This window comes from Neofelis nebulosa, chromosome 10, assembly GCF_028018385.1.
Source record: "Neofelis nebulosa isolate mNeoNeb1 chromosome 10, mNeoNeb1.pri, whole genome shotgun sequence".
NCBI classification, from domain to species: Eukaryota; Metazoa; Chordata; class Mammalia; order Carnivora; family Felidae; genus Neofelis; species Neofelis nebulosa.
This window is the reverse complement of record NC_080791.1, coordinates 39,350,434-39,374,733: the sequence shown is the minus strand read 5'-3', so window position 1 is coordinate 39,374,733 and position 24,300 is coordinate 39,350,434. Positions and strand designations below refer to the sequence as shown.

At 45.6% G+C, this 24,300-nt stretch overlaps 1 protein-coding gene and 1 long non-coding RNA gene across 4 annotated transcripts in view; one reads left to right on the top strand and one right to left on the bottom strand.

The window, feature by feature from the left end:
- LOC131487135 (uncharacterized) overlaps positions 1–24,300 on the bottom strand; it is a 94,895-nt gene that overhangs the window by 54,895 nt on the left and 15,700 nt on the right. Inside the window, exon 1 of one of the 3 annotated variants that reach the window (XR_009249624.1) lies at positions 7,830–8,301. The exons of the other annotated variants lie outside the window; for them this stretch is intronic. This is a non-coding gene — a long non-coding RNA (uncharacterized LOC131487135). Of the gene's footprint in view, positions 1–7,829; positions 8,302–24,300 lie in introns of those variants that run through there. 3 annotated transcript variants of the gene reach the window in all.
- IZUMO1R (IZUMO1 receptor, JUNO) lies at positions 10,823–14,822 on the top strand. The gene is made up of 4 exons (XM_058687453.1): positions 10,823–11,104; positions 12,106–12,294; positions 13,186–13,321; positions 13,469–14,822. Exons 1-4 carry the CDS (start codon positions 10,967–10,969, stop codon positions 13,735–13,737), a joined length of 732 nt encoding a protein of 243 aa, XP_058543436.1. The 5' UTR covers positions 10,823–10,966; the 3' UTR covers positions 13,738–14,822.

Here is a 24,300-nt window from a genome sequence, read left to right as displayed (position 1 = left end):
AGGTGTGGTTTATATATACAATGGAATACTACTCGGCAATGAGAAAGAATGAAATCTGGCCATTTATAGCAATGTTGGTGGAACTGGAGGGTATTACACTAAGTGAAATAAGTCAGGCAGAGAAAGACAGATACCATATGTTTTCACTCATATGTGGATCCTGAGAAACTTAACAGAAGACCATGGGGGAGGGGAAGGGGGAAAAAAAGTTACAGAGAGGCAGGGAGGCAAACCATAAGAGACTCTTAAATACTGAGAACAAACTGAGGGTTGGTGGGGGGTGGGGGAGAGGAGAAAGTGGGTGATGGGCATTAAGGAGGGCACTTGTTGGGATGAGCACTGGGTGTTGTATGGAAACCAATTTGACAATAAATTACATTTAATATAAAAAAAAAAAGAAATGAGAGGAAATCAAAATGGCACACAAGAGAAAAAACGAAAGAAGAATTTAGAGGTTCTCTGGCTCATCCTGCCAAAAGAAGCAAAGATTGTCTTTCACTGGATCTGACATGTAGCCCATGGGCAAAATGAGGCTACTCCAAACAGAAATTCAGCCCATATAAGGCTTTTACCCAAAATATAATATAAATGTGAAGCATTATCTAAGTAATAGGTATGACCCAGGAGCTTGATATGGTCTGAGCACCTTCCCCACTATTGCTACTGTGAAACTGATGCCTGTTGCCACATAGCAGCCCAGGACTTCCCTATGTGTGATCAGCAAAGCACTCATGCCACGATGTTTGTGGTTATAACACACACAAGGACTGCTGTGGTCAAATATGTTTAGAAATACTGGGTTAAGAGGAGTTCAAGAAATGTCTTTATTGCAGGGCACCTTGTTGTTATATATCATGCATATAGACTGAGTCCTCAGGAGGTGGTGATAGCATGAATACTTCCCCAATTTTTTATGAAAGAATCTGTTATTTGGGAGACGGGGGCTTCAGGGAACATCCTTTAGGAAAGAGTTAAACATAGTATGGAGGTTTTCTATACCTCACGTTCTTCATGACCACAGATGGGGCGATGGCATTTAGGGTTGCTGTGTAATAACCTGAGTGACATACCTGGCCCAGTGCCTGAGCAAGCACTTAATACTTTGCAGATTTGATTATAAGATCTAAGTGCCAAGGAATAATTCAATAGACTTTTTTGTCCTGTTTAATGTCAAACAGGAGAACACAGATTTTGAAGCTAGATAGACCTAGACTCAAATCCTTATTTCTCACCGCTAATTATGGATTTTAATAAGTTCTACAAAACACCTGCACAGCCACATCTAGGTTAGTGTTACTGAATAACAGGGGATACTAACCCAGACAAGATGACATATAGAATTGACTATCACAGTCTTCTCTTGTCAGCTTGGCACTCACACACATCTTAAACCATACTTAATCTCCAAGTAAAGACAATAAAGTCATACTACCATATGATACAGTTATCTCAAATACAACCAGTAAAGTGCTAATCCATTCCAAGGAGAGTTAAGATCCTTGGGTGATATTTACTCTTCTCCTTTGATATCCTATAATTTAAATACTGTGGTATAAAATTAACTATTACAGGGCACCTGGATGGCTCAGTCGGTTAAGTGTCTGACTTCGGCTCAGGTCATAAGCTTGCTGTTTGGGAGTTTGAGCCCCACATCGGTCTCTCTGCTGTCAGCACACAGCCTGCTTTGGATCCTCTGTCCCCCTCTATCTCTGCCCCTCCCCTGCTTGTGCTGTCTCTCCCAAAATAAATAAACTTTAAATAAATAAAATTAACTATTACTAATATATCTTAGGTTAGATGATAAGGAGATAAGAGCTTAAACAACTTGTATAACCTGAGGTCATCTGTAAAATGGGTTTATAATACCTATGCAGGGTTATTTGCTAATTCATTCAGCAATCATTTGGACTAATCAGTACAAACTGTGTAGTATACAGTATTGAACTACACATGGTTTTTGCCCCTGACTAGCACATAAGACAATGAGATAAGGTCTATCAAGAGTTTGGGCCTAGACCAGAGTAATACTTGAGAAACTTTAGCTGACTTCCCCTTTCTCCAGGAATGGGAAAGGCACAGTTCTCAGAATAACCAATGGTAGATGGTGTCTCCTCACTCCACCTAAAGGGACCATTCATCCTGCAGTAGAAAACCCAGGAAACTTCTTCTGAATCCAAAGAAATCACCATGCCAGGGAATTTGGAGGAGATCGAGAGTTTCCACATTTCTGTGGATATGTGCAGTGCTCTGTGTTTAAGGACAATGCACTAAGATGACTCAGTAGTTCCTCTTAAGCCCCAGTGTCCATAGCAACCAGACATTCCACAGGCTTTGATTAAAAACAAAAACAAACAAAAAAACAGAATCATCAACTCAGGTATGAGGAGACGTTTAGCAATTAAAATCTAGTTTCATAAACTATTTGAATATTTACAATCATTAACATTTTTCCAGAGTATTAAGTCTTCAGTAAACATCATACATTTAAGAGCTCCTCATAATGTTATATCATAATGGTTTAGAATAGAGGTCATGGAAGAATCAGAAAATTCACTTTTCTAGAAATGCCAACTGCTTCATCATTGTTTTACCGGAAGGCAATTTACCCACAGTCTCTTGCAAAATTGATTTTTCCCATCTCTACCTTGTCATTTGTAGGCACAAGGGCATGAGGAGTCAAATATTTGCCAACTTCAAATGATCCATTTTCTACCACTTTCTTTCCAATAAACAACAGAACACATGATGGACCTTCCAATCCTTCTGTGCATTTTCTCAGACATTTTCAACGTAAGACCAAGACATACAGACCAAAACAAACCTAGAATATTTATATTTGTTTGTGTATTTCCTTTAGTCTGTGAAATACAAGCTGATCCAATTCCATTCTTTGAACTTGAAATTATGTACATGCCTTAGAGAAAAACAATTCACCAGCCACAATAGCCAAAGCTTATGGTTAACAGAGCTGTGGGGAGTCAAGAAGATGAGTAAGACAAGACCAAAACAATTTTAAAAAAAGATGGACATCCACAAGCTTGTACACCACATACACATAACTCTTATAACTCTTACCACAAAAATTCTGAGGCTTCCTAGAATTTGTCCTGGTACACTTCTTAGTAAAAATGAATCATGGAAGAGAATCCTTCTTACCAAAAAGAATTACTTGTTCATTCAATAAATACCTAGTGAGTGTCTACTCTGTACCAGGCACTCAGTTACAGCTGTGAAACTGACAGACACAGTCCCCACTGGTCTAGGAGCTTTCAGGCCACTAGGGAACATGTAAGTGGGCAGGCGATTCTGGGATAGTTGTGGCATCATAATAGAGGCCACCCACAGGTTGTGAGAGTACCAGGAGGGACACCTAACTTAGACTTGGACTTCCTTGAATGTGGGCCACTCCAATCTGAGACCTAAAAAATAAGGTGTCTGATAAGTACTAAGAGTGTTGAGGACAGGGGTAAGGTCCCAAGTAAAAGGGGACAGCATGTGTAGAGACCTGAGAAAGAGTGACCACAGAATGTTGAAAGTTTTAAAGATCAGTTTAGCTGGGGCTTGGGACCCCTGTCTCTTTTAAGGCTAACACCAGCATTGGCTCACGTCCCATAGATTGTTGGCGGGCGGGGGGGGGGGGGGAGCTGGAGGGAGAGTACAGTGGTGCTAAGTGTCATGATCTAAGCAGCCATGCCTGGACAGGACCTCAAAACCATCTAAACCATACGTATTATAACCATGTAAATTTGTCCCAATCTAAACGAACATATTTAGGAATGTTTCAAGATCCTCTGAGAGGAGCTACACATAGGTCTGTGCTTTCCCAGACAAATTTTCAATTTTAAATACAGTAGGCAGGTGGGATGAAACATCCAAGGGACGGGTGCTGGAAATTGGACCTGAGGAAACAGCACTGTCCCCAGGCTCAAAAAGACTGGGTTCTACATACAAGTTCAGGCCCCTGTGGATCGTCAGATGTGGCACATACCACTCACTCATTTATTCAAATGTTTGGGGGCTCTTACATACACCATAAACTGTGCTGGAGGCTAGTAGCCAAAGGAGGAAACAAAGTCCTCACCCTCAGGGAACTCCAAATCTACATAGGGAGGCAAGCAATGCAGAAGATTATGCTACCTTGTAATCCCCTTCTTGGATAGTGTGGCGTCATAATAGAGGTATTTTTAGACCAATACTAAAAAAATAGTATGGAAACCTATGGGAGTCCACAGAAGGGACCCTAACCTAGGGAGGGGCAAAGGCAGGCTTCCTAGAGGTGATGCTGCTTGAGTGGAGCCCTAAGAGAAGAGTACTTGGGTGAAGAAGCCGGGAAAGGTCATTCCTGGCAGATGGAGCTGTAGGTGCTAAGGTACAGGGCAGGAGCAAATTCAGATAGCAGCAAGGATTTCAGCATGGCAAGTGTGTCCGGTGAGGATGGGATTGGGAGGAAGAGGAACTTCCGCAGTAGCCAATTGCCAGGCCATGAAGAATTCTGTGTGTCATGTTAAAGGATTCGCATGAGGTGGGAGAGGAAAAATAGTCCAGGATAACTCCAGGACCATGACCTGGATGACTAGAGGGAGAGGGTCCCAGTAACCAAGAAAGAAAAGCAGATTGAATGAAGAGCTAAGAACAACCAGGTTATATTGAGTATAAGGCGCCTGTTGGAAATCCAAGTAAAATACTCCTGGAGATAGATCAGTAGACACCCTCACATATCTGCCATTCTACAGGTCAGGACTGGAGAGAGATTTAAGAGTCACCTGCAGAGAGGAGACAGATCACTGAAGTTACACTGGGGGTAAGGTTGCACAGAGAGAGTATGGACAGTAGAAAGAAAAGAGGCCCAAGGAGAGCGTTCAAAAAAACCCACTTAAATGGCAGATGGAGGAAATAGAGCCTACCAAGGAGACGGAGAAGGGACAAGTTGAAATCTTGGAGGGAAACCAGGACACAGAGGAGCCCTGGGAATCAAGGAGGAGATGAGTTTTAAGAAGGTAGGAGGGATTCTGTTGGCCAAAGGCAGCTGAGAGGTCAACTAGGATAGAACAATTTGGAGGTTGTTAGTGAAGTTGGCAAGAGTGGATGCCATGGGATGGCAAGCAGAAGCTGAACACCAATGGTTCATAAATGAATGTGAGGTGACACAAAGAAGCCACAATGAACACACACAGGTGTGTTTTTAGGAAGCAAGCCTGGGAAGAGAGAGAGAGAGAGAGAGAGAGAGAGAGAGAGGTTTGTAGCTGGGGTGAAAGTTCAGGTCAAGAGATATTTGCGGGGAGGGATGCCAGGAGGATTGAGAGAGACAATGCATTGATTTCAGCTGCACATTTTAAACTGCAAACCTTAGTTATTTCTTAAAACCCATCTCCCAGCCGCCCGGCAGCAACCTGGTTTGGATGTCACAGTGAGACGCTGGCACTGGGGAAACCGTGTTGAAGGGAAAAGAATCCAGCAGCCTGAGAAGAGAAGTAGGCGAGTAAAGACATTTGTTCTTTGTGACATACCTTTCTTCCAACTCCGATTTTCAGCTAATCACTTTCTGGTGGGACTTTGATGTTTTTCTGTTTCAACCTACTTGGACTCTCTTCAACACTGACAGGCTTCACACTCATTTCCTTTTGTGGTGGCTAGACCTAGAAAGTGGTCTCTTCACATGGTGACGAAAGGGCACTGACACACTGAGATCTCACAGAACTCACCAGAAACTGTAGATGTTCCCAGGTGGAAGTCGGAGGGGGAGGGAGGCCAGAAGGGGGAGAGAAGGGAGAGAAAGAGGATGGTGAGGAGAGAAGATAGGGAACAGAAAATGAGAGGTCATTTTAAACTCCAGGTGAGGATGGAATAAAGGAAGGGAGGGAAGATGGAAGGGCAAGGAGAGAGGATAGGTCAGGTTAACCTAGGGAAGCGCGTGGATAGTTTTATTCTATGCAGGTATTTTCTGCCCATTTCCTCAGCAAACATGTATTGACTAGTCACTCTGGGCCAGGCACTGTGTTTGGCACTGTGAGTACTCCTGTGGTAAATTCCACGTCGGTGACAAGCATAAAACCCCAAGAGAACAATTCACCAATCCTGGGGGGAACCACACAAGTTCCCTGAGTAGCCATCTGTCCTCTGAGCTAAAGGGCCAGTAGGAGTTACCAGTCACAGAGAGTGAGCTCTGAGAGAACAGCCAGGCAAAGGAGAGTGATGGGAAGTTAGGGATGTTGAGGGGTGAGGATTGCCTGCAAGGCAGGTGAGAGAAAGGACCACAGGTTAGCATGGAAAAGTAAATAGGGACCAAATTAAACAGGGTTCTTGTGACATGTTAAGGTTGGGACTTACCTTAAGCCTAGAAGGGTTTTAAACATGGGAGTAGCTTAATCTTTACCTTCTTTAAAAAAAAAAAAAAAAGTTTATTTATTTATTTTGTGTGTGTGTGTGTGTGTGTGTGTGTGTGAGAGAGAGAGAGAGAGAGAGAGAGAGAGAGCGCACCAGCAAGAGAGGGAAAAAGAATCCCAAGTAGGCTCCAAGGTATCAGCACAGAGCTGGACACAGGGCTCAAACTCACAAACCCAGATGACCTGAACCTAAGAGTCAGACACTTAACCAACTGAACCAACCAGGTGCCCCTAATCATCTTTACATTTAAAAAAAATAATTTGAAGCGAAAAAACCTGCAGGCAAATATTGAACTCTGGTTAATGATAAGGATGCACAAATTATTTAGGAGGATGTTGGTGACTAAAAGGAAGACTGATGGATGACCAGAAGGCTAGGTAGATGTGGGAAAAATATAGCAAAAGGGTAATGGCAAAATCAAAGTTGTGGTTATATGGGGGTTCACTGTAAAATTCTCTCAACTTTCCTTATGTCTGAAAACTTTCATAGTAAAATACTGGGAAATTAGATCACTCTGGCCGCTGCTTGGATAAAGGTTTTGGAAAGGGGCAAGGGAGCCAGTTAGTAATTGAGGCAAGGCGTGGCCACAGCCCAGGAATTGGGAAGAACCAGGGATAAAAGAATTCGAATTGAAGAGATCCTTTGGGAGGGGGGCGCTTGGGTGGCTCAGTAGGTTAAGTGTTCAACTCTTGATTTTGACTCAGATCATGATCTCACGGTTAGTGGGATGGAGCCCATGCTCTGCGCTGATATCACAGAGCCTGCTTAGCATTCTCTCTCTCTCCTTGTCTCTCTGCCCTTCCCCTGCTCATGCTCTCCCTTTCTCTCTTCCTCGCTCTCTGTTTTAATTAAAGAAAAAATTTTTTTAAATTTTTTTCAACGTTTTTTATTTATTTTGGGGACAGAGAGAGACAGAGCATGAACGGGGGAGGGGCAGAGAGAGAGGGAGACACAGAATCGGAAACAGGCTCCAGGCTCTGAGCCATCAGCCCAGAGCCCGACGCGGGGCTCGAACTCACGGACCGTGAGATCGTGACCTGGCTGAAGTCGGACGCTTAACCGACTGCGCCACCCAGGCGCCCCATGAAAAAATTTTTTAAGATACTCAGGAAGCTAAATCAACAGTTTGGTGATGGAAAGGATGTGGAGGGAAGGAGGACTAGAGGTAAACAAACCTGCCTTAGCCACACACCAATTAAGCGTCAAGTCAAAGATGGCCAATAGATTTTGGGGTGAAAAGAAGAACTCATGAGGCCCATTAAGAACTCTGAATCACCAATGTCCCCTTCAGCTGGCCTCTGACTTCAGATTCTCACCAGGAGATTCCTGGCATGAATTCTTGCCTTCTTAGTCTGCTCTCAGAACTCAGTGGGGCTGGGCACCTTGGGCGACCTCACAAGCAGTTGGGTGGGGGGCGGGGGGGGGACCCGGAGAGGGGCTCCTACCGTGCATGCGTGGTGGCCTGCTCGGGGCTGGGCTCTCCTGCCCAGCTCTCCCTCTCGTCAGACCTCTCTGAGAGCTGCTTTCTGAGAGCTGCTCTGCTCTCATCAATTTAAGTGTTCTGTTTTGTTTCTTTAGAGCAAAATTGTTTGGGGTCAGCAGCTTTCAATGGCTTCATCCACAGCCAGCTTTAATTTACCAGCTTTCAGTTACAAAACAGATTTGTCTGGAAGACTCAATCACAATAGAGCAAAAATGAGTTTTCTTCAAGGGCTGCTAACTGCCTCTTTGCTGGAGCAGATGTTGGCCTGATGGTTCTCCGAGAGGCAGCCTCCATAATCCCTCCCTCCCCCGGAACCCGCACAGACTGTAATTTTAGCTCATTTCCTACAGCCTTGTCCTAGAGACTGTTAGCGAGCCCCTCCTCGTCCTCCTTCCCTCCACGTGAAGAATGTTTACCAGAGGACCTGTTTTACATTTCAGTAATTACTCCTGCGCTTCATTCCTGGATTCTTGTCCCTGGCACATCCACAGTTTGCAGCAAACTCAGTGTTAAACCCCAACGCTCTTTCCTCCTCAAGGCTTACTGCCCGTGAGTGTTTGTCAGGACTTGAACAGGACAGGCCTGTCTGCTCTGCCCCTGCTGAGTGGACGCTGGTGGAAAGAGACCCAGGCTTCAGAAATGCAGTTCCTATTTGGTATCGGACCCTGAAAGGGGGACTCCTAACTCTGCTTAAGGCAGGGACTTGGGAGGCTGGGCCGGTAACCATCACTGTTCCCAAATAAAGCTGGCACAGGTCTCCCAACACACAATCTGATGGTGGCATTTGACTCTTTAAAACACAGACTTCGCTTGAGACCTGGATGGCACCTACCCCTTCAGTCTTGGAGGCTGCCCCCGTCAGCTGGTCCTTAGGCATCAGATATGGGGTGTTGACCTGAGTTCAGATCCTAGCTCTCCCACTCCCCAGCTGAGCCTCAGCCTCCCCACAGTTAAATCAAGGAGGGCATTCAGCTTGGGGGTCGTTTCTAGGGGCTTTGTTTCCCTCAAAGATAAAAACGCTTTTATTGTTCTCATTTCCTATGTGTTGGTAACATGTCAGTCACTTTGGCTGCTTGTCCCTTGGAGAGGGGACTGGGTTCAAGAAACAGGCAAGGAGAGGGGCTCCTTTTCCAGCATTTTCATTACCTTTGGGACTCTCCCAAGAGTCCTGTCCCAGTTTCCCAGCCTCTCCTTGTTAAGAAGGACTTCCTTGTGTGCATCATCACTGCTGAGGCCAGTTGCAGAATATTTCACAGGACAGGGTCTCTGCATGCTAAGGGAGACAGTTCTGTGGGCTGTGGAGGGACTTTTTTGGTTTTGTTGGTTTGGGCTTTGGTCACACCTTTAAATTCTTGGGTCTCCAAGGCCCCACTTTATCTCTGGGTCACTGTGCTGCCGTGCCTATTCCCTGGCAGGAGCCTTAGCTCCTGTGGGCTGACAGAGGTCACTGTTACTCAAGCCACCAGAGGGTGCATCCCAGGTACCTGAGCTGACAAAGGGGCAGGCGGAGCTGCGGAACAGGGCGAGAAACACTACACAGGAGAAAGGAAAAGAATTAAAGCCGCTAAGACTTACTCTGTGCCAGGCACGATGCCAAGTCCGTATGGTGTATTTTCTCTTTCACTGCGTTCCCCCAGCAATCTCTGTTATAAAACGGCCCTCTATACAGATAGGAAAACTTAGAGAGTTTGGCATTTCCTCCAGGTCATCCAGCTGGCAAGGAGCAGAGCCAAGAGCGGAAGTCAGTAGCCGACCAGAGCCCGGGATCCTACCCACTACCTTGTCTCTGCTTCTCTGAGTAAGTGAAAGCCTCAGGCTCCAACCACAGAAGACCCCTTCACCTCGGTGAGGTGGATGTGTTTAACCGGAGCCACCTGGAACTCTGTATTTGCACCTGGGCTGGTAGGAAGTGGAGTGGGTGATAAATGAGCAAGATGGCAGCCTCCAGTCTCTGGAGGTGGGAGGGAGCGGCTCCTGCTATGAAAGTAAGTATGAAGAAAGCACTGGAAGGAGGAGCATCTTTCCTCTAATTCCCCTGATGCACCAGATTCTTTAAAGATACGGGATGGCTGCAGCTATGCCTGAGACTGGAGGGGGGTAGCCGCAGATTTGGACTTGAGGGTAGGCTTGGAAAGCGGGACGGGGTCTCCATCCCCAGCCTGCTTGATGCTCTAAACTCAGGTGAGGCCAGAGGTTTTCAATTTCACTCTGATGGGTCCGTGGTCCCTCTTGCAAGGCCTGGGGGACTGTGGGAGCCAAGGGGTCCTGGGTGGGTGAAGGCTGAGGGAGCCCTGTTTCCCAAAGTGTTGGGCACTTGAGACAGGGTGCTCTTCTGCCTTTCTCCTTTTTGTCTCTCACTTCCTTCCCTCACATTACCAGCACTGCCCAGAACAGAGTAGAAAACACAGTGCTCAACAAACACCAAGGGAAAAGTCAGCCTTCTCACTCCTGTGGTGAGGACCTGACTTTGGGTGCACAAGGCCGGCACATCTGACTGCCTGGGCATGCTCCCTGGCTCTGAGGTGCCCGCAAGTCTGCTGGGTGTCCAGGCTCCTGCTCAGGAGGGTTGGTGATGGGTTGGAGCTGGTGGAGGGAGAGGGGCTGCCATCATGGCTGGCTCTCAATGGTGTAAGGATTGCACTTGTCCCACTACCATGTCCCACCATGCCCTCTGTCCCCTGTAGAATCTGGTGATTTGCTCTGTTCTTCACCCAGAATTAAAGCTCTGAATTCCAGCCCGTATGTCATGGAGTTGGAAAGTCTGCCTTGGAAGGGGAGGGACCAAGAAAAGCTCCCCCAGAGCAGGCTGGAGCCATTTCACCAGACCCTCCCTTACCTCAGGGCTGGCCTCTTCCTGGTATTTCACTCACGTGTCTGTGCATCCGTTGGGGGTGGGTGTCAGAACTCTCAGGTTTGTTTCACCTGCCCTGACGTTTTATGATGCTGCCTCAGATAGAGGTCCTAGGGGCAGCCAGAGTGTCATGATCACTTGAGGGAGGGAGCCTTGAAACCCATACTCACTCCCTGGGAGAGTAGAGAGAATGGAGCGGGCGTCCTGTCTATCACACAAGCAGGTGGGTCTCCTCTCTGCAGTAGGCCATGGGACGGTGGTGGCAGCTCGTGTTACGGCTGTGGACAGTCGTGCCCATCTGGGCTGGGGACGAGCTGCTCGATGTCTGCATGAACACCAAACACCACAAGCGAGAGCCTGGCCCAGAAGACCAGCTCTACGATGAGGTACAAAGACCAGACCTTGCCTGGGGACGGGAGTGAGGCTGCTTTGGCAGATCAGGGAAAAGACACAAATGCCAAGATGGCTTTTGAACTATCACCAACCCTCACTCACTTGCTTCCTTATGTTAGGATTTGGGCAAAGACCACTGGAGGGACACTTTGGCCTTTTGAGATCATAACTGTTTTTTTTTTTTTTTAATTTTTTTTTTTAACGTTTATTTTTTTTTTAGACAGAGACAGAGCATGAACGGGGGAGGGTCAGAGAGTGAGGGAGACACAGAATCTGAAACAGGCTCCAGGCTCTGAGCTGTCAGCACAGAGCCCGATGCGGGGCTCAAACTCACGGACCGTGAGATCATGACCTGAGCCGAAGTCGGACGCTTAACGGACTGAGCCACCCAGGCGCCCCGAGATCATAACTGTTGAGTATTTCCACGTCCCCATACCTGAGCTGCCCGGCCACTTGGGGGACAGGGGCAGGGGCAGCTCATGATCCAAGAGGTCCATCACTGGTTCAGCATACATTCAAACAAACCAGGTCCCCCTTCTTTAGCCTTCCTACCCATAGGCACCGGGGAGACCTATGACTCAGATGACTCCTCCCCAGACCCCTAGAGGCAACTGACAGGGGCACGGGAGGAGTCGTGGAGCTGATTTTTACCTATAAGCTCTTCTCAACTCTGGTGCCCTCCCATCCAGGGCAGCCGCACACTCCTCTGGGTCTCGTGGGGTTCCTCTGCTGCCTTTAGGAGCTGAGATCCTGGAAACCCTGTTTCTAGGGAATGGCAGCAGCCTGTGGCAGGGAGATTGGTGTGCAGGAGCCCTTTGGCTACAAATATTGACATATTATCACCATTCCTTCTAGATGGGCATTGCTGGCCTGAAGTCCTCCCATTTGCCCAGGCCCTCTTCTAGGGGACATTTTTACCTCTCTGCCCTGGACACTCCTCCATCTCCTGCCTCTTATCCAACCCCCTGCCTTTTGCTTCTTCTTCCACCTTCAGTGCACCCCCTGGAAAGACAATGCCTGCTGCACGGCCAGCACAAGCTGGGAAGCCCACCTCGATGTGTCCCTCCTTTACAACTTCAGCTTGATTCACTGTGGGTTGATGATGCCAGGCTGTGAGAAGCACTTCATCCAGGCTATCTGCTTCTATGAGTGCTCCCCAAACCTGGGACCTTGGATCCGGAAGGTCAGAAGGCTGGGCTGGGGAGGCAGGAGGCACATCCACACAGTGCCCTGTTACTAAGAGCCTGAGGTCCACGATGCTAGCAGGAGCAGGACACGCTGTCCCCCTACGGACCAGAGCAGAGTCAGAAGCCGGGTTGGGGAAAAAAGTGGAGAGAAAGCCACCTCTGGGTCCCAAAGAGCAGCATAGGGGAGCACAAATGAGAACTTTAGGATAAGGGACAACACTAAAACCTTGGGATGCGAGCATAATTCATTCTGGAAACTTGCTTGCCATCCAAAGCACTTGTATATCAAAGTGAATTTCAAGAACCATTGGCTCAGCTGTGATCATGTGACATTCTGTGTCATGTACTACTCATATTGCAAGGCATCACTCGTTTATCAAGTTAAAATTTATTAGAAACGTTTCCTTGTCTCGCGGAACACTCGCAGAACAAGTTACTCGCAATCCAAAGTTTTGCTGCCTTTGAATCCCATCTCCTATATGTAGGAAGCTGTGTAGCTGGGGCCAAACCATTTAGTCTCCTTAGCTTCATTGTTCTCATTGGTTTTCTTTTTTTTTTTTTTTTTAAGTTTATTTATTTATTTAGAGGTGGGGGGAGAGGCAGAGAGAAGCCCAAGCAGGCTCCGTGCTGTCAGTGCAGAGTCCAATGCAGGGCTCTCTCCCATGAACCGTGAGATCATGACCTGAGCCAAAATCATGAGTTGGACGCTTAACCGATGAGCCACCCAGGCACCCCTCATTGTGCTCATTTGTAAAGGAATGCTTACAGACTTCCTAGGAGTCTGTACCGTATCTTCCAACGGTAACCGGCAGAGTACCATTGTAGCTACTGATCATCTCTGGATCCTGGCTATTAGCATTCTTGTCTCTTGCTATGCCTGCACCCAGATGGACTTGGCTGGGCCAGGAGAGCGAATCCTGGATGTGCCACTCTGCCAGGAGGACTGCGAGCAGTGGTGGGAAGACTGTCGCACATCTTACACGTGCAAGTCCAACTGGCACAGCGACTGGGACTGGAGTCGGGGTGAGTGGTGCTTGACAGGGCCCCCACCTGGCAGCAAGCGCCAGCTCCCTATGCTCCCCTAGGGCAAAGGATGGGGACGTGAGGGTGGGAATCTTGGGAGGTAACTTTGTGCCTCGATTTCCCCCCTCCCACCCGGCCCCCTCCCAGGGAAGAACCGCTGCCCTGCGAGGGCTGTCTGCCACCCCTTCCCCCATTACTTCCCCACCCCCGCTGACCTGTGCGAGAAGATTTGGAGCAACTCATTCAAGGCAAGCCCTGAGGGCAGGAACAGTGGGCGGTGCCTGCAGAAGTGGTTTGAGCCCACCCAGGACAACCCCAATGTGGCCGTGGCCCGCCTCTTTGCCAGCACTGCCCCACCCTGGGAAGTCTCCTGCAGTCTCCTGGCCTTCTCTCTGTACCTGTCATTCCTATCCTAAAAGCCCCTTCTCCCTCCCACACTCCTATGCCCTCCCCAACCCCCCCAGCTATGGGTCAGGCCAGCCGTGGCAGCCTCCTTCCTTGGGTCCTTCCTTTAAGGGAGCGGCACAGGCCACGGGTTTGGTAGGGACGCTGAGGCTGCCGGAGCTGGTGCCCAAGCCGTGAACACTCGGAGCTAGGCACCCCCTTCACCTCTCTGCTCTGCTTTCAGGGGCTGGGAGAGTCAATGTGACCTGCCCCCTCCCGCCTTTATGGCTGGCTGGAGTCGGGGTCTCTGAGGTGGGACTCCAGGCCTCTCTCCTCCAGTGCATGCCCACCCCCTTCCCTGGCAGAGCTAATGATGCTCCCAATAGAACAGCAGCTGCCCTTTCTCTCTGTGGGACCCACTCTCTCCTAGCTCTACAGTCAGGGAGTCAATGTCCAAAGAGGGAGTCCGTTTGCCTCCTGCACTGAAGTCTCAACGTTGGTTGCTACTTAACTAATAACCATTAGCTGCTTGATATGTGCTTGGCCCTCTCCAATCCTCGCAACACCTCCTGGGGGGGAAGACTCACAACCTCTTTTGCTTTTGGAGCAGTACAGCCTACAAAAGACCCAAAGCCAGGGTAAGGACTACCCAGACCATCGTCTTTACTGTGGATGCAAGGCTGAAGCCACTGCCTCCATTGCTTTAGGCGTCTCCTGTCCTGATGAACCCCAGAATCACAACAGGCTGCTCTGGAAATTCAGAAGCCAGAGCTCTAATCCAGTTCTACAACTTTCTATGTGACTTTTGGCAGGTCCTTTGGCCTTTAAGACTGTCTCTGCTTCCCTCTCCCCTGAGACAAATGAGGGAATTGGACCCCCTTGATTTTAACTTACAAAAAGAAAGAGGAAAAAGCCAATGCCGGGGTGCCTGGGTGGCTTAGTCGGTTAAGCGGCAGACTCTGGATTGCAGCTCAGGTCCTGATCTCACGGTTCGTGGGATCAAGCCCCGTGTCAGGCCCTGCAATGACCGTGCAGAGCCTGCTTGGATTTCTCCCTCTCCATCTCTCTCTGCCCCTCCCCTGCTTGCTTGCCATCTCTCAAAATAAATTAAAAAAAAAAAAAACAAAAACCAGTGCCATTGTTTGTGGGGATCTAGTCTGTGCCTCTCAGGCAGTGCCAGCCCCTAAAGAATAAGAGTCAGAACTTAACTCAAGAAGGGGCACCGGGGCAGCCTTCATGTCCTCTCTGGAAGTGGACTGGCGGCCAACTTGCCCACTTGGCACCTTCTGGAGCCTGAAGCCCAGCAGCTTCTCAGCACAGATGGTGCCTTCCCTACAACCTTTTCTTTGACAAAGGTTTCTAATAGGTCTGCATCTGAGGTAGTTGATTTTGCTGACAATTACTCATTCTCACCACACACCAGCAAGCCCTGCTGGTCCATTAAACTCTACCCCCATTCCTCCCACGCCTCCCCTGACTGTGCTCCTTCACTGAGCAGAACCTCTTACAGGCAGGGCACTCGTGTTCTAACACCAATGAGGACGGTCCTCCTACGTGAGGTGCTCAGAGTCTGGAGTAGGAGACTGATGCTAGCAATGGAGACCAAGCAAGAACAGGGCCTGGGCTGGGGGTCCTCACGAAGGGGGTGCTGTCTGAGCCCCAGTGAAAAGGGTCACTTCGTTAAGAGCAGGAAATAAAAGGGGCGCCTGGGTGGCTCAGTCCATTGAGCCTCTGACTCTGGTTCAGGTCATGGTCTTGCTGTTCATTGGTTCAAACCCCATTCGGGCTCTACGCTGACAGCTCAGAGCCTGGAGCCTGCTTCCGATTCTGTTTCCCTCTCTCTCTGCCCCTCCCCCATTTGTGCGCGCGCTCTCTCTCTCTCTCTCTCTCTCTGACTCTCTCAAAAATAAATAAGCATTAAAAAGAAAAAAACCTAGGAAAAAATTGCTGAATGAAAATCAGGCGGTCCCTAAAGCACTTAACTATCTGAAGCAGGAATTTCACTTGCTCTGAAATGAGTCAATGAATTGTGGCTTCAAAAACACATCTAGGTAAAGTTTCTTAAGAACTGAGGACTGGGGGCACCTGGGTGGCTCCATCGGTTAAGCGTCCAACTTTGCCTCATGTCATCTCATGGTTTGTGAGTTCGAGCCTGCATCAGGGTCTCTGCTGTCAGCATGGAGCCTGCTTCGGATCCTCTGCTCCCCTCTCTCTGCCCCTCCCTTGCTCACTCTCTCAAAAATGAATAAACATCTAAAGAAAAAACCTGAGGACTGAATGAAGTGTCTGAGGGTATGTGTGTGGTAATAAAGCTGAGAGTTTAATGACTTTTTATTTTTAACGTTTATTCATTTCTGAGAGACAGAGATAGAGCGCAAGCAGGAGAGGGGCAGAGAGAGAGGGAGACACAGAATCTGAAGCAGGCTGCAGGCTCTGAGCTGTCAGCACAGAGCACAATGCAGGTTCGAACCCACAAACTGTGAGATCATGACCTGAGCCAAAGTTGGCCACTTAACCAACTTAGCCACCCAGGCACCCCAAGTTTAATGACTTCTTAAAAAGGATTTTTAGGTAAAAATATAAAAATAAAGTAGGGTTAAAACAGACAGCCAAAACAAGACTAGTCCTGGGAACCCTAATAACTGTTAGTATATATTGATCACTTACTCTGTGCCTGGGGCTCTGTTAAGCTACTAACATGTATTAGCTGATCTGATGGCTCCAAAAGCTTTGAGAGCCACACTCATACCCATCTTTCTTTCCTTTTTTTAAATGTTTATTTATTTTGAGAGAGGGAGAGACAGAATATGAGCAGGGGAGGGGCTGAGAGTGAGGGAAACACACAATCCAAAGCAGGCTCCAGGTTCTGAGCTGTCAGCACAGAGCCCGTCTCAGGGCTTGAACCCATGAATCATAAGATCACGACCCTGCCAAAATCGAATGCTCAACAGACTGAGCCACCCAGGTGCCCCCCATCTTTCAAATTAGGTCAGACATATGTGGGTTTGAAACCAGGTAAGTCTGACGCCACAATCTCAGCTCATGAGGCTTATACAGAATACCCTGGCAAGTGGGGCTGGAGCAAATGTGGGGAATGGAGGGAGAGGGGAAGGGCACAGGCTATGGCAGGTTATGAGCAGGAAATGGGGACTAAGCTTTCTCCCCATAAGTGGTTAGAAGAGTAATAGTTTTCAGTAGTGGAATGGAATGATCAGATTTGCAGTTAACTGATTTGCTTTAATCAGAGTGATCTATGCATGTGGCTAAAACACAGGTCAAAGGATCTCTAACACAGAACCACACAGCCCCAGCCAGCCAGTCCCTTGGTACCCACTTTGGAACCATTTCTGGATTTAAGCCTATGAAGAAGTTCCAAATGTGGCTTATCTTTTCTGCCACACAGGCTACCTTTTTGCTGTGTGGTTAGTTTCTTAATCCTCCAATCTTTTTAATTTTGGAAATTCACTTTTAATTTCCAGGAGATTTTTTTTTTTATTCCCTTGTTCTTCATAGCCTGCTGTTTTTGGTTTTATGGATGTAATATCTTCTCAACTCTCACTGAAGATTTAATCAGAATTTTTGTTAAGTCTTTTTTTTTTTTTTTTTTCCCCTAGTGTCTGAATGACCTATTTCCTCCAAGGGCAATCTGTTCTGTTTATCTTAATCTTCCCCTGTGTGCTGCTGGTTCTCTCTATGTCTGGTGACCTTGGCTGTGTATCCATATTTAAGAATGAGAGGCTGGGTTCATTTTTCTAGCTGGCTGGTATAGGTGTCCTGTGGTTATATCTGTGCCTCTTCTTGCCCCTGAAGAGCAAAGCTGATGGGGAGTTCTGGGTATATGGGGGAAGGCTTATTGGCTAGCAGGCACCTTCTGAATATGGAAGTAAATGAGAACAAGCAAATCTATTTGGTCAGAGCTTGCTGTAATGAGGCAGTCAGTCACCATCACTTGAGTTCTGGCAGACACCCAAAAGCTTTGAAGGGGAAAACTTCAGGTATGCCCTAATGGAGGCTGTTGGCATGGGGAAGCTGTAGGCAGGCTAACTGGAAGTGGGGCATCCTAGGTGGTTGGTTAATAATGTGTATTTGGCTTTCTCTGGTTGATCCTCCATTGGAAACAGGGATAAAAAGTAGGAAAGCTGTCACTCATTAATCAAATCCTGCCTGTTGGGGCCAAGTGTTAATTGGGTAATTGGTTGGCTTCCTGGGCTGGTTGTTAAAATAGCAGCCTAACTTCCTGTAAGTTTAATTTAGATAGCAGGTTGGCTTTCTGAGCTGCTTGCTGCAGATAATGGGTTGAAACTCTATATACACCCAACCGTTGTCCATTTATATATGTAGTCTATCAAGAGTGAGTTGGCAGGAGCTATATTGGAGCGCAGACCCCTCAAATACTGGAATAAAGATGGTTCTCTTTGGGATGTCAATACCATGTATTTCATGATACATGAAATCTCAGCATTATCCAGAATCTAACTTTTCAGGGAAGACTCCCTCCGGGGGTTAAAGTTAGGTTACCTTAGCTCCAGAACTGAGCAGAAGACAGAAGGCTTTTTCTCACTGCCCGCTATGCCTGCCAGCTCTGCCCATAAGAGCTCATCTTCCTTCCAGAAATGAGCTCCTCTTTCCACTTCAGCTGCCTCTTCCATTTCTTCTGGCCACCACTGTGCCCTTTGTGTGTTTCCATATGTTCTTTAGCTTCTAAATATTTATTTATTTATAAAAATTTATTTGAGAGGGAGAGAGAGAGAGAGAGAGAGAGAGCACTAGCAGGGGAGAGGGACAGAGGGAGAAAGAGAGAGTCTTAAGCAAGCTCCATACTCAGCATCCCATGATGCTGGGATCATGACCTGAGCCAAAATCAAGAGCCGAACACTCAACCGACTGAACCACCAGGTGCCTCTATCTTCTAAATATTTTTTGAAATCTCTTGTTCACTGATGGTCTCCTTCACACTCTTTAGCAAAGGAACACTTAGAAACAAATATCTTTGTGAGATCCTAGTAATTCATTCTACCTTCTGTAATGAGAAACTGCAGATTAAAAAAAGATCTCATTATATAAAGAGAAGATTAAAAGGGGGCCAAACTGGAGACAAAGAGGCTGGGGACAACATATAGGATGAAATTTATAGGAGGGGAATGACATAAGAAATGCATATGGTAAGAACTTAATTGTGAGTAGAGCTCTAGGAGGCATTAAGTCAGGCTATAGGAGAGACCAGTGAATCAGAATATGGCAGAATCAGAAACAATTAGGAAAATAGAACCTATGGAAATTTGGATCACACTTTTGTATACAGTGCCACAAAATACATAAAAGATGAAGGGTGGGGGAGAGGGAACTATCACAAAGGAAGCAACAGCCTTTGAAAACTCAACTCTGATGCTCCCATTTGTAAGAGGTACTTTCCCTAGTCTAGATTATACCAGGTCTTGGGTGGAGGACATTCCTTCTACCGGATGCAACCCATTCACTTTTTCCACATGGAAACATTAAATCTTGTTCAAGTCCTTTCTCAGAGAATGCTGGGAAGTTCTGGGTAGCCAGTGAAAAACAATGTGTATGCTTCCCTTACGTTAAGATTCCTTTTTGAATAACTTTCCTGAATAGGACTTCATACAGAAGTGTGGAATTCACAGCAGCCTGACATGAATACACTGGGATCAGACCACCTCTGCTGCCAATAAAAGAATGCTGAGCACCCCTTCTGTTCCTCTTCAACCATGTCCTTGTCCACTCCTTTTCCCACCCCATCCTCACTGACACCCTCCACAAAAATTACTGTTTTCTTAGGTATTTCCCACTGTCCCATTGCTTTTTTTGTGGGGAAAGCCAGGAGGATACAGATTTGGAGATTATTCTGGTGTCCAAGGCAGGTGTCTCTCACATTAGATCACATTCCCCAGCTCCAGCCCGTGAGACAGCTTGAGTGTCCAGTCTCTTCTTGCACCTCAGAGGGGCAGTATTCCTGCCAACAAAACCAATCACTTGTTTGCATTTTCCACCTTTCCTTCTGTTCTGCTCACATCCATCCTCAGATTTACCCTCCCACAGAACCAGAAAGCACTTTTAGTAGTGCTTTTGCTACAAACGGACCAAACAGAAAACTCTGGAGGAAGAGAGAGGACTTCCCAGACAGGAGAGGCTGATGATAGGCTTGAAGATGCTGGTGAGATGTCAGCATAGAGCTGTTTATCAGACAATGACTTGGGGTACATAAGAGAGGTCAGAGCTAGAGAAAAGAATTTTGGAATCACTTCTCTGGAAGTGTTATTTGACACTTTGGAAGTAGACACGTTTTCTAAGAAAAAATGTAGACAAAAAAACAAAAAGCTTGCAGAGAATCTCTAACTTACCTACAGTTTGGAGGTGACTGGGAAAATGGAGCTAGTCAAGTTGCAGGAAAGCAGAAACTAGGGGTAGAAGAGAAATGAAAAGAACTATATCTCAAAGGGGCAATATAAAATTCTGAGTTGCCATCCAAATGCAAATTAATTCATAAAAAAACTATTGAGTTATTACTCTATGCTGGACACTGTGCTGGTCCTGGGGACTGAGGGACTGAGTAACAATGAATAATAACTAGACTATAAATATAGGGCTCTGCCCCATAACCTGTAACAATCAGCCCAGGAAGCCAGCTACTTCCTGCAGGAAGCAGTCAAAGAAGTCAAACTACTATCCATAACAACCAGTCCAGGAAGCCAAATAATAACCCCTCTAATAATCATCCCCAAATGGCCAGGACTTAATTAATTACTGACAACTTCTCTATTTTTGCTCCCCATTTCCAACTTAGGACCAATTGGAGAAAGCCAAATGTGTATTCCTAACCAATCTCATGCAATGCCTCATTTCTGCTTGGCCACTTAAGCTTCCCCATGCCAATAGCATCAAATCAGGACATACCCAAATCCTTTTCTTGTTTCCATTCTTCTGCCTGTCTTTGAGTCTGTCTTTGAGTTTGTCTTTGTCTTCTGCCAAAATCCAACTGATGGTGACTGACACTCTTGCAAGTTTGAATAAATAGTCTGTGCTTGTACTCATTTGGTTGGTCTTCACTGATTTTCATGGATAAAATAATGAGTGAGGCAAACATGATTCCTGTCCTCATGGAAATGATATAGTAGTGAGGAATACAGTAAAAATATGAGTAAACAATAATAAATAAATACAAATGAGATAATCATTTGGAAGGAACCATACAAGGGACTCAGAGAGGATTGATTGAGGTGGCTAATTTGGATAAGGTAGCTATTTTATTTTTATTATTTTTTTCATGTGTTAACTTATTTAACTTTAATTAATTAAGAGATAGCTACGATTATTATCCAGAATTTACATATGAATAAATGGAGGCAAGGAGAGATCAAGAAACTTGTCCAAGTTTACACAGTCAGTGACAGGTGCAAATCCAGGCAATTTACTTCCAGAATCCATGCATTAATCATTAAATTCCATTGACAATGTATAAGACAGATAAGATAGCTATTTTAAAGGAGTAGGCAGCTTAAGGAACATTTTAAGGATTGAGGTGCATGTTTGTAGAATAAATGAAAAGTGTTATGGGTGGTAAAGTTAAAAGAGAGCTGAAGAGCTGAGGGAATGAGTTCAAAGATGGGTGGGTGATCCATGGCATAAATGCAAAGGTTGACCTTGGCAAGGAGTTGAGATACTTTTTTCATTGAGACAGAAAAAGGGAGAAAATATGAAAAAGTGACTTCAGAATTAAAATATTTCAAATATAAACCACTGACTCAATTAACATTAAGACTTTGCCATCTGTTGGGAGTTTAGAAACCCAGACTACTGGGCTAGTGGGAGCATTCTGGCCAAAGCATGGAGCCTGGGCAGCTGCTCCTTACAGCCAGCTTTCCAAATTCACAGCCCAGGCAGTTTGTCTATCTTAGCCATATTGTTATTGTAAATTTTCCAGAGGATTAATATCTCCCCAAGGGTGATATTCAAAAAACTGAAACAGGATTATTTTCAGGGTGAGGACATTTTATGAATAAAGTGACTAAGAGTTAGTACCAGCAATGAAAAATAAAAAAAAAAAAATTAATTCATCCTGGCCTTTTCTGAGCTCTACATTGTGTCTGCAGAGACAGAAGCTGTTTCTGATCCCAGAACAGTTTCTGATTGTGAAGCTGCTGGTCTCGGGTCCTTTGTTTCCCGCTTCACAGAGGAGAACTCTAGAACTTAATGGGCTCTGATTACTTTGAATTAAAGGTGAGCTTTAAAAGGAAGGAGTATTTTTCCCTGGGGTGGATCCTGGTGCCTTAGCAGAGAACTCCCAAAAGCTGGATCATAGGGTCCCTAGGTGGCTCAGTTGGTTAAGTGTCTGATTTCGGCTCAGGTCATGATCTCAGTTTGTGAGTTCAAGCCCCACATCAGGTTCTTTGTGACAGTGCAGAGCCCCCTTGGGATTCTCTCTCTCTCCCTCTCTCTCTGCCCCTTCCTCATGCTCTCTTCTTCTAAACAAATAAACTTAAAATCTGGATCATAGATGAGAACAAAAGAAGGCAATGAGAAGGGGACCATTTCTCCCCAATGGTTAGGTTTAGAGTTTAACCTCCATGAACACCAGCTAAATGTGGTTTTTGGCCCTCTAAGATCATCAAAATAGCCATAGCAAAACATTAAATAATATATGTTGCTATGTTTTCATTATTAAGTAAAAGGTATAATATCACCCAGTTCTTAATCCATTGGTCTTAGTCCCTCCAGGGAGACTCAGAGGTGGGGTAGAAATATTTGTCTTACACATTACTTAATTTTAAACAGTTCTTTTTTTTTTTTAACGTTTATTTATTTTTGAGACAAAGAGAGACAGAGCATGAATGGGGGAGGGTCAGAGAGAGGGAGACACAGAATCTGAAACAGGCTCCGGGCTCTGAGCTGTCAGCACAGGGGCCCGATGCGGGGCTCGAACTCACAGACCGCGAGATCGTGACCTGAGCCGAAGTCGGCGCTCAACCGACTGAGCCACCCAGGCGCCCCACATTACTTAATTTTAAAAACTAATGGAAAAATTGATGATGTGTGAAAGTAATGAGTGAGATGGAAATATGGGTGAATATTTTTATAATTTTGGTAGAAGAACTTTCTCAAGCCTAGAGCTATGAAAGATTAATAATAGAGTTACTATAATTTTTTAGAAGGCACAATAGAAAGGAAAGGAAAAGGGATTTTTAAAACACTGTAAACAAAGGTAAAAGACAAATGAAAAATAGAGGGAAACATCTACAATACACATATGTATAGATGTTAATAATTTTAATACAATGATAGTTTTAAAAAATCAATATAAAAATATGACTACTCCAATTGAAATATGGGCAAATGATTTGTATAAGCAATTCACATTTAGAATAAAATCTCAACTCCTTACAGGAGTTTACAGGCCTCCTTTGGCCTTATAGGTTCCATGGATCTGTCACTGCCTACCTCTCTGACCTCAGCTCCTGACTTTCTCTCCTACTTACTATTCTCTAGCCACATGGGATTTCTTCGAGTCTTGAAATAGACTAAACTCCTTCCTGCCTCAGAATATTTGCACTTATTGTTTCCTATTCCTCTTATGAGTTTGCCCCATATCTTTGCATACCTAAATCTTTCTCATAATTGGGTATTCAAATATCACATCTTCAGAGAAGCCTTCTGCAATGACCCAGTATATACTGCAACACATCATCTTATTTTTGTATAGCTTGTGTCACCATCTGAAGTTGCATGTGTGTGCTGTCTTCTCCAACTCCCATTTGAAGGCAAGCTCCCTGAGAGGAGAGCCCCCTATCTCTTGTTTGTTGCACTATCCCTAGCATATAGAATGCTCCCTGGTGCATAGCAGGTGCTATGTAGAGCAGGAGCTAAAATGACTAACACAATTAAGAAAAATAAGAACACATGATCCATTAACATGAACAAAGGCTTGATTCCATAGGTAATCAAAGAAATGCAAATGAAAACAATAGGAACTTTTATCACCATTTAGATTGACAATAATCAAAAAGAATATGCTACTGTCTCCTGATGGAAATGTAAATTGGTAGACATTTTGTGGAAGGTAAATTGGTAAAATCCAATAAGTTTAAATTTTTAAATCTTTTGAGCCACAATTCTATGAAGAGTCCTAGGAAAAGATCACTTCTGCTTCAGACCCAAATGATAAAACCTTGAATCTAAGATGCTCATTGAAACTCCAGCACAAGAAACATGAAGATAGAACCAAAACAAATAATACTAAAATTGCTCAAAACTTGGATACAGAGAAAATCTTAAAACAGCCAGAAATAAAAGAGTAAATATATTCAGAGGAACAAAATGAAAGATGACAGCATATTTCTTATGGTAAACAATGCAAGTGAGGTGATAATGGAGAACATCTTCAAAGTGCTGAAAGAAACTGTCAACCTATAATTCTATACCTGGAAAAAGTATCTGTTTGGGGCTGAACTGTGCCCACCTCCAAATTTGTATGTTGAAATCCTAACTTCCCAGTAGCTCAGAATGTCACTGTATTTGGAGATAGGACTTTTAAGAGGTAATTAAAATAAAATAAAGTCGTATGTGTGGGCCCTAATCCAGTA

Bases quoted from the DNA above. Each gene is read 5' to 3' on its own strand.
- IZUMO1R (XM_058687453.1), top strand. From the start codon at position 10,967: ATGGGACGGTGGTGGCAGCTCGTGTTACGGCTGTGGACAGTCGTGCCC. The intron at 12,295-13,185 runs GTCAGAAGGCTG...GCCTGCACCCAG, and splicing joins TGGGACCTTGGATCCGGAAG to ATGGACTTGGCTGGGCCAGG. The intron at 13,322-13,468 runs GTGAGTGGTGCT...GCCCCCTCCCAG, and splicing joins CGACTGGGACTGGAGTCGGG to GGAAGAACCGCTGCCCTGCG.